Source organism: Mytilus californianus, unplaced genomic scaffold (genome assembly GCF_021869535.1).
Source record: "Mytilus californianus isolate M0D057914Y unplaced genomic scaffold, xbMytCali1.0.p SCAF_2, whole genome shotgun sequence".
Lineage (NCBI taxonomy): Eukaryota > Metazoa > Mollusca > Bivalvia > Mytilida > Mytilidae > Mytilus > Mytilus californianus.
In genome coordinates this window covers 106,051,779-106,064,972 of record NW_026262668.1, presented here as the reverse complement: position 1 = coordinate 106,064,972, position 13,194 = coordinate 106,051,779, and the positions used below count along the sequence as shown (strand labels likewise).

General features: G+C 31.5%; 1 protein-coding gene across 5 annotated transcripts in view; it reads right to left on the bottom strand.

Moving 5' to 3' along the window:
- The window catches only part of LOC127728513 (rho GTPase-activating protein 15-like), a 77,524-nt gene that overhangs the window by 43,918 nt on the left and 20,412 nt on the right, over positions 1-13,194 (bottom strand). For 3 of the 5 annotated variants that reach the window (XM_052235917.1, XM_052235920.1, XM_052235919.1), the window contains 4 exons: positions 12,220-12,300; positions 10,592-10,828; positions 7,510-7,548; positions 2,676-2,734 (listed from right to left, as the gene is read on the bottom strand). In XM_052235917.1, coding sequence (XP_052091877.1) covers positions 2,676-2,734; positions 7,510-7,548; positions 10,592-10,828; positions 12,220-12,300 — 416 coding nt within the window. The remainder of the gene's footprint in view (positions 1-2,675; positions 2,735-7,509; positions 7,549-10,591; positions 10,829-12,219; positions 12,301-13,194) is intronic. The other 2 variants (XM_052235918.1, XM_052235921.1) reach the window with 2 other exon arrangements.

Genomic DNA, 13,194 nt, shown 5'->3' with positions numbered 1-13,194 from the left:
TTAGCCAGTCAATTAAGAATGCATCTGCCACATGAGGGGTTCCAACTCACAACCTCAGTGTTGATAGGTTAGTAATACAGTAGTTGAACTACTTATATCACTCAGCCATTTTATATACAACTAAACACGTATTGCTATCACAGTATTACCAATTACGGTCTTACATCCTGTGAATACTTATACTTGGCATTGCGCAAGGTTATAGTTTCCTGACACTGCTTAATATATATATTATTCAGGGAGGAGATGGGATATTTATTTGTTGAAATTGGGCTTTGAACTAGCTGTCAGAAACTGAAAGCACTCTTAAGATTGGTATCATAAATTCAGAAATTAATGTGTGCATTTATCATTGCTAATCCTTGATCAGTGGCAGCAATTAAAAATCAAATTATTGCGATTGCACAAATTTTATGAAGGAAATCACTACTGAAATAATGAATTTTTATTATTGATACTATTTCATTTTTCACTTATTAAAAACATTGCAATAATTTCTGGTTTTACAGTTTCTTTTGTCTTTTTGTTATTTGTTTTTGTGCTTAGTATCAATCTGATGAGACAAGCCCTTTCCAACAGATTTTAAGTTTGTTATGTTGATTCAACACTATCCAAGATAAGAGGAGGGTTGAGTGCCCATAAAAGTAGTAAAAAATAAATGGGGAATGTGTCCAAGGGACACAGATGATGCCCCCGCTTGCATATCTAATAAAGTTATAAAGGGATATAACTGAAGAAAGGTAAAAGTGACGCTACTATAATTTGTACTTGATCTGAGTTTTGTGGTAATAATTATTGTGTATAAGTTTCATAACATTTGGTTGAGACAAACTAAAGTTAGATAACGGAAACGAAAAATTCACCAATTTTTGTTTATAAAGGGGCATAACTCAAGAACAGTAAAAGTGACACCACCTAATTTCAAACTTGATCTGTATTCTGTGTTAATGAGCATTGTGCATAAGGTTCATAACATTTGGTTGAGGCAAACTAAATTTTTGTGTATAAGGTTCATAACATTTGGTTGAGACAAACTAAAGTTAGATAACGGAAACGAAAAATTCACCAATTTTTATGTTTATAAAGGGGCATAACTCAAGAATGGTAAGAGTGATGCCACCCAATTTCAAACTTGATCTGTATTATGTGGTAATAAGCATTGTGTATAAGTTTCATAACAATTGGTTGAGGCAAACTAAAGTTAAAGAACGGAAACGAAAAATTCAGCAATTTTTATGTTTATAAAGGGGCATAACTCAAAAATGGTACAAGTGACACCACCCATTTTCAAACTAGATCATTGTTTTGTGGTAATAAGCATTGTGTATAAGTTTCATAACATTTGGTTGAGGCAAACTAAAGTTAGAGAACGGAAACCATCTTTGGGACATACGTACGGACGTACAGACGGACAAGGGTAAAACTTAACGCCCCCTCAGCTGCGGCGGGGGCGTAAAAAAGTATATTGTATGTGTAATACAATCAATGGTAATAGTTTTATATCAGCTATTCATGATGATATCAATATTAGTCACAGTTGCTAAGGCTTTATTCATCTGATGAGTTAAGCATTTTTCAACTGATTTTTATAGTTTGTTCTTATGTTGTACTGTTACACCACTGTCCCAGGTTAGGGGAGGGTAGGTGCCTTCAAACTAGTTTAACCCCGCCACATTCTGTATGTGCCTGTCCCAAGTCAGGAACCTGTAATTCAGTGGTTGTCGTTTGTTGCTGTGTTACATATTTGTTTTTCATTCATTATTTTGTACATAAATTAGGCCGTTAGTTTTCTCGTTTGAATTGTTTAAATTTTGTCATTTCGGGGCCTTTTATAGCTGACTATGCAGTATGAGCTTTGCTCATTGTTGAAGGCCGTACGGTGACCTATATTTTTAATTTCTGTGTCATTTGGTCTATTGTGGAGAGTTGTCTATTGGCAATCATACCACCATATATTTATCAAACCCCTTATCTGTATAACATCATGTCACATGAAAAATATCTATTTGGGCATATAATATAGATGACCCGGTATATGATATGGCTTTTTCAATATCAAACACTGTATCAACCCTCAACCAATATAATTAATCCTGCAGAGCTCTAAATATGATGATAGGAATAATATTGGTGTCTCATGTTGATATGGGTGTGAAATGAACAAATCCAAATAATATTCTCCATATATAACCTCATTGTCTTCAAGGAGGACTAACAACTGAAGAAAACATGGTTATTTTCTTACATTGTAAGTCAAAGGGCCACAATCAGGCTACAGAAGGTTTATCATAACAAAACTTGATAGACATAGAATATGGCAGTGTAAAACATTTTTGTGAGCACTCAACCCTCCCCTGACCTTGGACAGTGGTGTAACAGCACAACAAAAGAACAAACTGTGAAAAATCAATTGGAAATGGCCTGACTCATTAAATTGGCTAAAAGCACAACAAACAACTAACATAAAGACTTAAAACACAAAGTACCAATCTAAGTGTACTGGCATTTATTGGAAACTAGTTCAAAGCCAATAACATCTAATAATTATCAATCTGTATTAAAGATATTTTGCTTTTAATCTATAGGCTCTGAATTATTCATTTATATATTTATTATAGTGAAATAACTACTCAAAATGTCTAAATAATTCCCTGAGTAAACTATGAAGTACTTACTTGACCTTTTTATTGCTTTCCAAAATTTTGGCCCTGCTAACTGTTCCTGAAAAAGGTTCCTAAAAAGAAAATAGATTAAAAATATAGTCTCTGAACTCCTTTTCCAATATAACATTTTCAAATAATTCAAACATTATTCAATCTTTCAACTTGTTACCTTACATCTTATCACCATGCTGATCCCATATGTGGAATAATTAATTAATTACCCAATCCAGAAGACATATCTATTATAATACATGTGCCAAATAACCTATATGTACTGATGTTTTCTCTGTTACATTTTCTACTATTAAGAAGGTTTTAATTTGTTTGATAAACTGAAAGGAATTCTTAATGTTTCTAATCAATTTCAGTAATCAATATTAACTTTTCATTTATTTGTGTTCCATTAGATTTACAATCCTTAAGGCCAAATGATACATTTAAAGGGAAGGTAATGATGTCACTAACATAAAATGTTATTTATTTCGCAAAACCAATCTGTGATATTTTTGGAAAAGATGCATTTTTCAACTGATTTTGATCATTGGCTTGAAAAACCTTGTACCAATTTTTACAAACAAACCACTGAAGAATTTTTATTTGAAAAAGGTAAATATACAGGACAAAATGCAATTTTTTTCTAAAATCATGAAAATGTTTATAAACATAAATTATTTCCAAAAAATTGTTACACAAATTTTGAGCATACTTGTGTAAAGAAGATATTTCACATATTTTCACAAAAGTTTGCTTGTGTTTATCTTTTGAAACAAAAAAGATAGGTATGTCTGTCCAAAAGATAGAAATGAGAAATTTTGAGTAAATGTATAAATTTTCCCATTTATCTATAAAGGTAGCACATGAAGGTTTATTTTTTATTAAATTTTTGAACTGACTGGGTGAAAAATAGCTTGTATGCAAATTTTCGTCAAAAGTTCACTGTGGGATCAAAACTGTATCATGTGCCATTAATAAGGTCACATATAAAAACTCACATGAAGGGAGTACAATTTACTACTTTGGATATATGTCATTAATAAGGTCACATATAAAAACTCACATGAAGGGAGTACAATTTACTTCTTTGGATATGTCATTAATAAGGTCACATATAAAAACTCACATGAAGGGAGTACAATTTACTACTATGAATATGCCATTAATAAGGTCACATATAAAAACTCACATGAAGGAAGTACAATTTACTACTTTGGATATGTCATTAATAAGGTCACATATAAAAACTCACATGAAGGGAGTACAATTTACTTCTTTGGATATGTCATTAATAAGGTCACATATAAAAACTCACACGAAGGGAGTACAATTTACTACTATGAATATGCCATTAATAAGGTCACATATAAAAACTCACATGAAGGGAGTACAATTTACTTCTTTGGATTAGTCTACCTTTCAAGGTAATCTAGAAACTAACCAAAAACACTTATTTGCAAATTAATAAAGCATTAAAATGAGTTATGGGTTAAATAATTCATTAAGGATAGACAACACATCTGTGTTCTGATTATACACTCCAATCTTAGCTGACATATCACTTACAGTGACAAAAATCTCACATTAATCTATGAACTATGGGATGAAGTAAAGGTCAGTTGTCAGACTGGCATGTACACATAAAAATGATTTTAGTTGATTAAAACATACATCTCCCTTCAATGCTGTGGACTATATCTGGTCAAAGAAGTAAAAAAAAAAAAAAAACTGAATTTTTTTTTTAATTTTAATTTAGACAATATCTCTTAATTATAAAAACAAGAGAGCACACACTGAAATGTCTCGACTGCTTTACTAACTTTGATTGATTTTATGTTAATGTCCTAAAGACAAAGTTTTACTACAACTACAAGTATCCCATAAACTTCAATGATTCATGGAAATGAGGTCAAGGTCAGATAAACCAAGCCAGACAGACATGTGCATCTTACGAAATTCCATACACCATATATAGTTGACCTATTGCTTACATTATACAAGAAACAGACAAAACCACGGAAACGTAATATTGACCAATGAATAATGATAATGAATTCAAGGGCAGATGATACCTACCAAATAGACATATACACCTTACAATCATTCCATACACCAAATATTGTTGACCTATTGCTTAGAGTATTAGATAAAAGAAGAATGTGTCTGAGGACATGAATGCCCCACTCAAGCTTTGCAATTTTCCAAGTTAAAAAGGGGCGTAACTCTAAAACGGTACATGACTCACTGCCCAAAATCGAACACTCTCTGCATGCTGTGGTTCTTAGCACTGTGTGGGAGTTCCATAAAATTTGGATGAGACAACTTTAGCAAGAGTGCAATAAACAGTTATCACAGTGATATGTCTCGCTTTTTTGTAATTTTGATAATGCAAATGTTGAAATTAAAACATGTAAGTTTTGCAAATATTCAAAGTCAATGAACCATGACTGAAGGTACATGGCTAAACAATCTCCATGGAAATGAGACGTGCCAATGCTAATACAACTGCATACCAAATACCATTGACTTATCATAAGTAGTTCCCTTTAAACAAACCTAAACACAAACTAATACATGTAAACTAAGCAAAATTTCAAAGTCAATAAACCATAACTGAGGGGGCAAGGTCAAATAATCTCCATGGTAATGAGATGTGCCAATGCTAATACAACTGCATACCAAATATCATTGACCTACCACTAGTGGTTCCCCATAAACCGACCTAATCACAAACTAATACATGAAAACTAAGCAAAAGTTTCAAAGTCAATAGACCATGACTGAGGGGGCAGGGCCAAATAATCTCCATGGAAATGAGATATGCCAATGCTTATACAACTGCATACCAATTATCATTCACTTACCACTAGTGGTTCCCCATTAACTGACCTAATCACAAACTAATACATGAAAACTAAGCAAAAGTTCAAAGTCAATAGACCATAACTGAGGGGGCGGGGCCAAATAATCTCCATGGTAATGAGATGTGCCAATACTAATACAACTGCATACCAAATATCTTTGACCTACCACTAGTGGTTCACCATAAACTAGACCTTATCACAAACTAATACATTGTTGACGCCGACGCCGGAAACAGCATACCTATGTCTCACTTTTTGACTCCGTCAAGCGAGACAAAAACTGAAAAATTTGAAATTTTCCAAGTTATAAAGGGCATAATGCTAGAATTGTAAATGACTAACTGCCCAAATTTCGAACTCTGTCTGCGTGTTGTGGTCCTTAGCATTGTGTATAAGTTTCATAAAATTTGAATGAGTCAACATTAAGCAACAGTGTGGAAACGAATAAATTTGCAATTTTCCAAGTTATAATAGGCACAACTCAAGAATGGTAAGGGACTCACTGCCCAAATTCGAACTCTGTCTGCGAGATTTGGTACTTAGCTTTGAGTATGAGTTTCATAAAATTTGGATGAAATAAATGGAGAATGTGTCTATGGGACACAGATGATGCCCCTGCTTGCATATAATGTTATAAAGGGACATAACTCAAAATGGGCGTATAAAAACGGTAAAAGTGACTCAACCCAAATTCGAACTTTATCTGTGTTTTGTGTAATTAGCATTGTGTGTAAGTTTCATAACATTCGGTTGAGGCAAACTAAACATAAGCAGTCAATAAACCATGAAAATGAGGTCATGGAAAAGAGACATATGACAGACGGAAACTTCGTAACACAAGGTATGAAGCATCCAGGCCTTCTATCTTCTGAAATATAAAGCTTTTAACAAATAGTTTACACTGCTGCCTCAGCCAGATTGTTATCCCTATGTCTTGCACTCTGGGACTTTCATCGCCAAAAGTTCATAAAATTCTATGAATAATTGACAAAATTATTGATGTATATAAAACTTTAACACCAGACTTTGTCTTAATGTCAGCTGCAAAAAAAACTAGCCTAACAATAAGGATAAGTCCTTTTAACGGTATCAATAAAATACAGGAAAAAACAATTAAAAACAATATTTTCAAAATTTTGCTGTATCTTTTGAACACAAAATAGCTTTTGTTCAAGTTTGGTCAAATTGCATGAAGTTTTGACAAAGATATTGATGTCTGGAAAATTTTAACCTTAGACTGTACTTTAAAGATGTTCGCTCCTGTTTCAAAATAACAAGCTTTTTAAAAGACTGTTATAAATTGATAGTATATAAATAATGGAACTTGAAAAGCAGAAAAAAAATATAGGTCCATGTCCTTGTTTTTGAGATATTATCAATTGAAAATTTGGCATGAAAATATTCTCTCTAGATTTTTCATACATTTAACATTGGCATCTTTTTTGTTTCAAAAACTATGAAAAAATAGCAAGGATTTTATAAGATTTTGAAAAATGGCTTTTTAAACTATATGAAATAAAATAATGAAAAGAAAAGTAATGGTTAGTGGGCAAAATTTTTATTGGCATTACATGGATAAAATCAGAGGATTCTGAATATCTGACAAAAAGTCAAAACCAAGAGTAGCGAACATCCTTAATATATACTTCAAGTCCATTTATCCTAAAACCAGAAAAATGAAAAACATATCTTTAGAATTTTGCTGTGGATATACTATCTTTTGAACATAAAAATTCTACTCTCCAATTTTCATAAAAAATTCCATGAAGGTTTTTATACAAAGTTGATGATGTAATAAAACTTATACAACAGACTGAACCTAAATATTGCTGCCGCAAACATAATGTAGGATCGCTGTCTTCCTTCCACTATAAAATGTTGCAGACTCAACAAAAATGGAAAGAACCTTGTTATGCTATACACCTGTATAGTAATAATTGTTCATCATAAGGAGATAAACCATTAACAACAAGCAAACTACCACTAACCTGCTGGGGTGTGTATGAAGTTTTCTCCGCATTGGAGTCCTATAGTATAAAGAAAAGGTGGTCATGCATAATATATATCTGCAAATATTATATACTGCAAGAATATCTTCAATTTTCATAACTTGTCAAATTGAATTTGATTATTATCTTAATTCTTACAAAATCAAAATAAAGGGCATTGCTGAAAGCATCATAATATGACATTACTCATTTATGTGAGAATGGTAAACAAGTATGCATTATTAATAATCCAAGCAGATATTTAAGAAAATATTATGTGATAAAATTTCATATAAGTGTATTTTAGGAAAGTATAATATTTGTCATGTTCTTAAAGCAAACTCTTCAATTGTTATGTTTTGCAGCTGTTAAAAAAATTAACAAACATTTGTTTATCCCCTAAGAAATAAACATGCATTCATGCATATCATTAAGTACAAAAACATGCAAGGTTTATATATTTATAACTGATATGTGCAACAAAAAGCATTAAAGCAAGGCAATGGCAGTTTGCTTGTTTTTCTTGCAAGGCAGAGGCAATAAGCATTGCAGACACTAACATAAACACAAGGAAAGAACAAAGATTTTGCTTAAGAAACATCCACAAATTAGATACAACAATGTATATTTTTACAGAACCTTAAAGCTCTGTTTACCCCTGTGATAAAAGTAACTGAAATCCGCCTAGGACCAAATTTGTTCTTAACCTTAACTACTTAATCATTATAAAATGTAATTTAATATTCACACATTTAACAGATCTATCAGTAAATGAGTTTACCTCACAAATTAGATTCAGATTTAGTATATCGGATTTGTTGATGCATTACAAAACCTATATGTGTTTTTTTTTATGATTGATATACATAAAAATAAATCTATTTACAAATTGAAAAAAAATTTTGGTCTGTCATTCCAGATAAAGTTTACATAATAGATAAATCCATTTACAATAATTTTGTCAAAAAATAATTTGTTTAACTTTTTAATTACAATTCTCCGTTGATTAATTTAGAAATTTATTAAGAAACTAAGTTCCAACTTTATCAGACACAGGCCTCGACAATAACGCTTGTCCGATTGTCCGGTACCAGAGGAAAAAAAGGTCGGACAAGTAAAAGCTAGATCAAGCTTGTCCGACGGGACAAGTAAAATTATTCTGCAGAAAATAAATTTAATCCAACTTTGATGAACAAAGTAATTATAAACAAAAAACAAGAAAAGAAGATAAAAACAAGTATTAATTTGACATGTTTACTTGCAAACCGATAATTTTAAACTGGATCTTTGTCAGGTACTTTTTAATAGGTAAAAGGCATACTATTTTCGGAAACCAGTTTTACTGATCCGAATCAGCGATGCGCTTTGTAGAAAAGGTAACTTTACAAGACAGTTCTTCACCAGCTCGGAAACAATTCGGCTCCTAAGTTTAATAGACAGTTTGGCACCGTAGGAGACATATTTAATAGACATGATTAATAGACAGTTTGGAAACGCAGGAGACATTTCGGGACCAAGACAAATCAGTACCTGTTTTCCTACCTTATTCTGTTGCTTTATAATAAATACCATACCGGTAATTTTTTTAACAAAAATATTTTTTAAATAAAAAAGAAGAAATTATTTACCATAAAATTCACAAAATCATATTTGATCATATGTAGAAAGAAACAATACTTGCAATACGGTGACCTATAGTTGTTAATTTCTGTGTCATTTGGTCTCTTGCAGAGAGTTGTCTCATTGGCAATCATACATCATCTTCTTTTTTTTATTGATTGCATTTGAATAATCATTTTTCAACTTAAACAACCAGGATACAAATCCAATGAGTGTACATTGACAGGCCTATCAGACGGTGCCTCATGTGCAGAGTCTGATGAGACTTTGGCATTGATGAAAACTAGAACCTAAGCCCTGTGACATGACTAGATTCAGTTGTTCTCGACTCATATTTTTGAAAAGTATTTCAAAAGATATAAATCAAGTTCTGTTCTGTTGTTTTAATTCATTTTGTTCCTTGGATCAACTTATTAGGCAAACAAGGTTATTATTAAGATTTGTTTTGGACAAGTTCCAATTTCATTCGGACAAGTAAGTTTTGGGTTGTACTTGTCCTACTGGACAAGTTGGAAAAAAAGTTATTGTAGAGGCCTGAGACAAAGTTGACAGTAGGTGGATTTGGCTAATCTTTTAGGTTCCTTCTGGTCATATATGGCACCTCAAGTATTTCAATATTCATCCCTGGGTTTTAATTTTTGAGTTTGAGCATTCCTGGGTTAATCCAAAAAGGGCTTCAAACACTCAAATTTAAAAAGAGTTACTTTAATTTTATTTTCAATAATAAAAAAAGATTCATATCTAATAGTTACAACTGACCAATCTAATGCAATCAAGAAGTCAGTATTTCACTTTACAATTATTTCGGTATATTATAAGTGATATATATTTGACACTGGTCGGTAAGCAAGCAACAATCAATCAATCAATCAAAAGGAAAAAAATAATATTTCAGAATGTATTTACTCGTATACATTTTACAGAAAACTATGATTAAAAACCCTGATTTCTTTGATGTCTGAGAAACTAGTAATGCTTCTTATTTAATATTTATTTTATTGTTAGAAAATCTCCAGCAATAAAAAAAATAATAAAATCAACTGACCAATCTTCCTTGTAGCCAAATGTAAAAAATGTCAACTAACAACATGATAAACAGAATGATGTGTAAAATATAAAGCCAAAGCAGTCAAATAATGCATTTCAAGCAAATTTAAATGCCAGGAGGTGCAATGTCGAGAAAGCAAAGGTTAATTGAAATTTATATTTTTTACAAAAACTACTTAAAAATTAACAATATCTAACCCAAACAATATCCCTATGTGGGTTACCAAAATACAGGGATTTCTTGTCTGAAGCAGCATCATACAAATAATCAAGAGTATGAATTGAAAACTTCTAGCATTCAAAACTGATAAGTTTAAGACAATATTCAATACCAAAAAACAACTGTTACCCTATTCATACAAAAGAGGGGTACTTAGGCAAAAACCAGTGCAAACACTGAACAACAAAAACTTACACCACCAGCTTGTGTATTCAAATTGTTTGGCAAAGTCTGTGCCCTTGGTGGGGGGCTTGTTGGAAAATGTGGCATGACTTGCTGGAAATTAACACTACTTTCAATAAACATGGACTTGGCCTTTAAAGAACGTCCAATCTGTGGTGATCTACCAGTCGTGTTCGATCTGGATGATGATGGGCTGGCCTGAGGACTTGGTAACTCCATTATCACATCCCCATTGGATTTTCTGTTTGTCTGTTGAGGTAGAAAGGTATGTTAGTAATCACAAAAGCAAACAAAACAAACACAGTTAGCTTATTATTATTGAATATTTCATGCCTGAGGAAAAGAATCTTGTTGTTGAAAACAAAAGAATTGTTATTGAATGAAAACAGACTGTAATGCATCCATTTTTACAGGAATAGTAAAAATAGAAAAATAAACAGAGTCTTAACAACAGACAATTTAAATGTATAGTACTTAGGAATGAAGTTTATTAAGGCTAAAGGGAAACAGCAATGTACTGTGCTCTTGTTTTCAAATAAACTATCTCCATAAATTCCAGTAGTTCTGCATATTTCATAAAGTAAGTGCTCGAGCAATAGAAAAGTACTGTTCACTTATGGCTCTCCTGTTACTGTCTAAGATTAACTATATCAACCCAATATCTTATTGATTAGATTAGCTGTGAGCATTATTTTCTGTTTCAGAAGAAGGTCAATTCTGAAGGCATTTTGTATCATCAACAATAATACCTTAAGGAGATTATAAGTAAATCATTTAACCTTAGTTTAGTAGTTGTTGGAACTAAACATGGGGGTTTGACATATTTTCTTTTTTTTCTAACATGCTTGTGGATTGTGGATAAGGTCATCAACAGAAATATCTGACAATAATTTGTAATAGCTGAATTTTTGTCAAATTTGTTTATTTTGCCTCCTTAGTTGAATGGTCTGAACATTAAAAACAAGTTTGGAACAAGACTAGGGTGTTTGTGAAAGGTTTCAATTTATTTTTTATAGAATTTGTTTACACACATATTAATAAGGCAAAGGAGACCAAAAGAAGAGCTAAAAATCTGAAACTTTGAAAAGATCAACCGACCAATTTTACTTAAAATCAAATTTAGAAATTTGAAAATTTACCAATCTGCATAAAAAATTGCTTCTATAGGCCAAGTTTTTGTGTTTCCAAATGGAATGATGAATTTTTAAATATAGAAAGTCTTTTTCTTTTCCCTATCAAGCTTGAATCAGACTGGAAATGTAGTTTCAGTGAAGAAATTGTAATGGTATCAAACTAATTGCAAATTCTGTCACAAAAGTCAGTCACATGCCAAATAACATCAACATCTTACGTGGCTTTTGCATATTGATGTTAACTTTAATATGATTATGAACACTGTGCAGACAACTAACCTAATCAGTGATATTGAGCCTGAGTGTATTCTAATGTGATAAATTGAATTTTTTCTTGAAGAAATTATTTTTTTGTTTAAACACAAAGGGATTATATTAAAATCAATACAATGTTAAAACATAAATGATATAGACAACATGCAATTTTTCAGAGAGTTAATTTGTTTAAATGCATGTTATTAAGTATTAAACATAGTTTCTAACACTCGGAACCATTATAATCCAAACCTTTGGTAGTTCCCATGCCACTTCAGTACTGCCAACTTTGTAGAAGTATCTTTTACCTTCAGTATTTATACTACTCATCCACTGTAAAATAATAAAAATTATTTACTGAGATTCATCATTATTTAAACCTTCCTAGATCACTGGTATTTGTAATATGTTTCTTGTTCTATATCTCTTACATCCATGCAATAAATGTTAGAAAACAATGGGATCATACACAAACAATCCAATACACCTTGTTTACCTACTATATTATAATATTTGCCTGCACCTGCCTACAAGATGTGATGATCCTGTTCTTTTAGTACCCAGCATGAGATATAAAATTTTATGTAAGCTTATGTCAAAATTATATCAAAGTTTTTATAGCGATTATGGATTCAATATTGACCCATCCAGTAAAAAAAACCTCCATAGCTTCCTCTGATTGTAACAAAAAACAGACTTTAATGTACTAAAAATTCGTAAGGGTTCCGCGGAACCCAGTGTCTCGCCTACTTTTGCTGTTAATCGCAGGCTCAACAAAAATGAGGAAAAAAATAAATAAAAATATTCCTCTCTATACTATCTTTTGATTGTTAGTAGCTTCTGTCCAAGTTTGGTAAAAATCCAGGATAGTTTATGAATCTAATAAATGTTTTAAAAACTTAAACTGCAGACTGTATGTAATGTTAACTGGAAGAAAAACAAAGTCCATTTATAAGTAAAATACGGAAAAAATCAAAAAAATTTTAACAAAATTTCCTTCTAGATACTAGCTTTTAATCATAAACAAGCTTCTGTCCAAGTTTGGTACAAATCCAGGATAGTTTAAGAAAGTTGTTAAAATTTTAAAAACTTTAACCACTGAGTGAATGTAATGTTAACTGGCAGAAAAACTAAGTCCATTTATAAGTAAAATACGGAAAAAATGGATTTTTTTTTTTACAAAATTTACTTCTGGATACTATCTTATGATCATAAACAAGCTTCTTT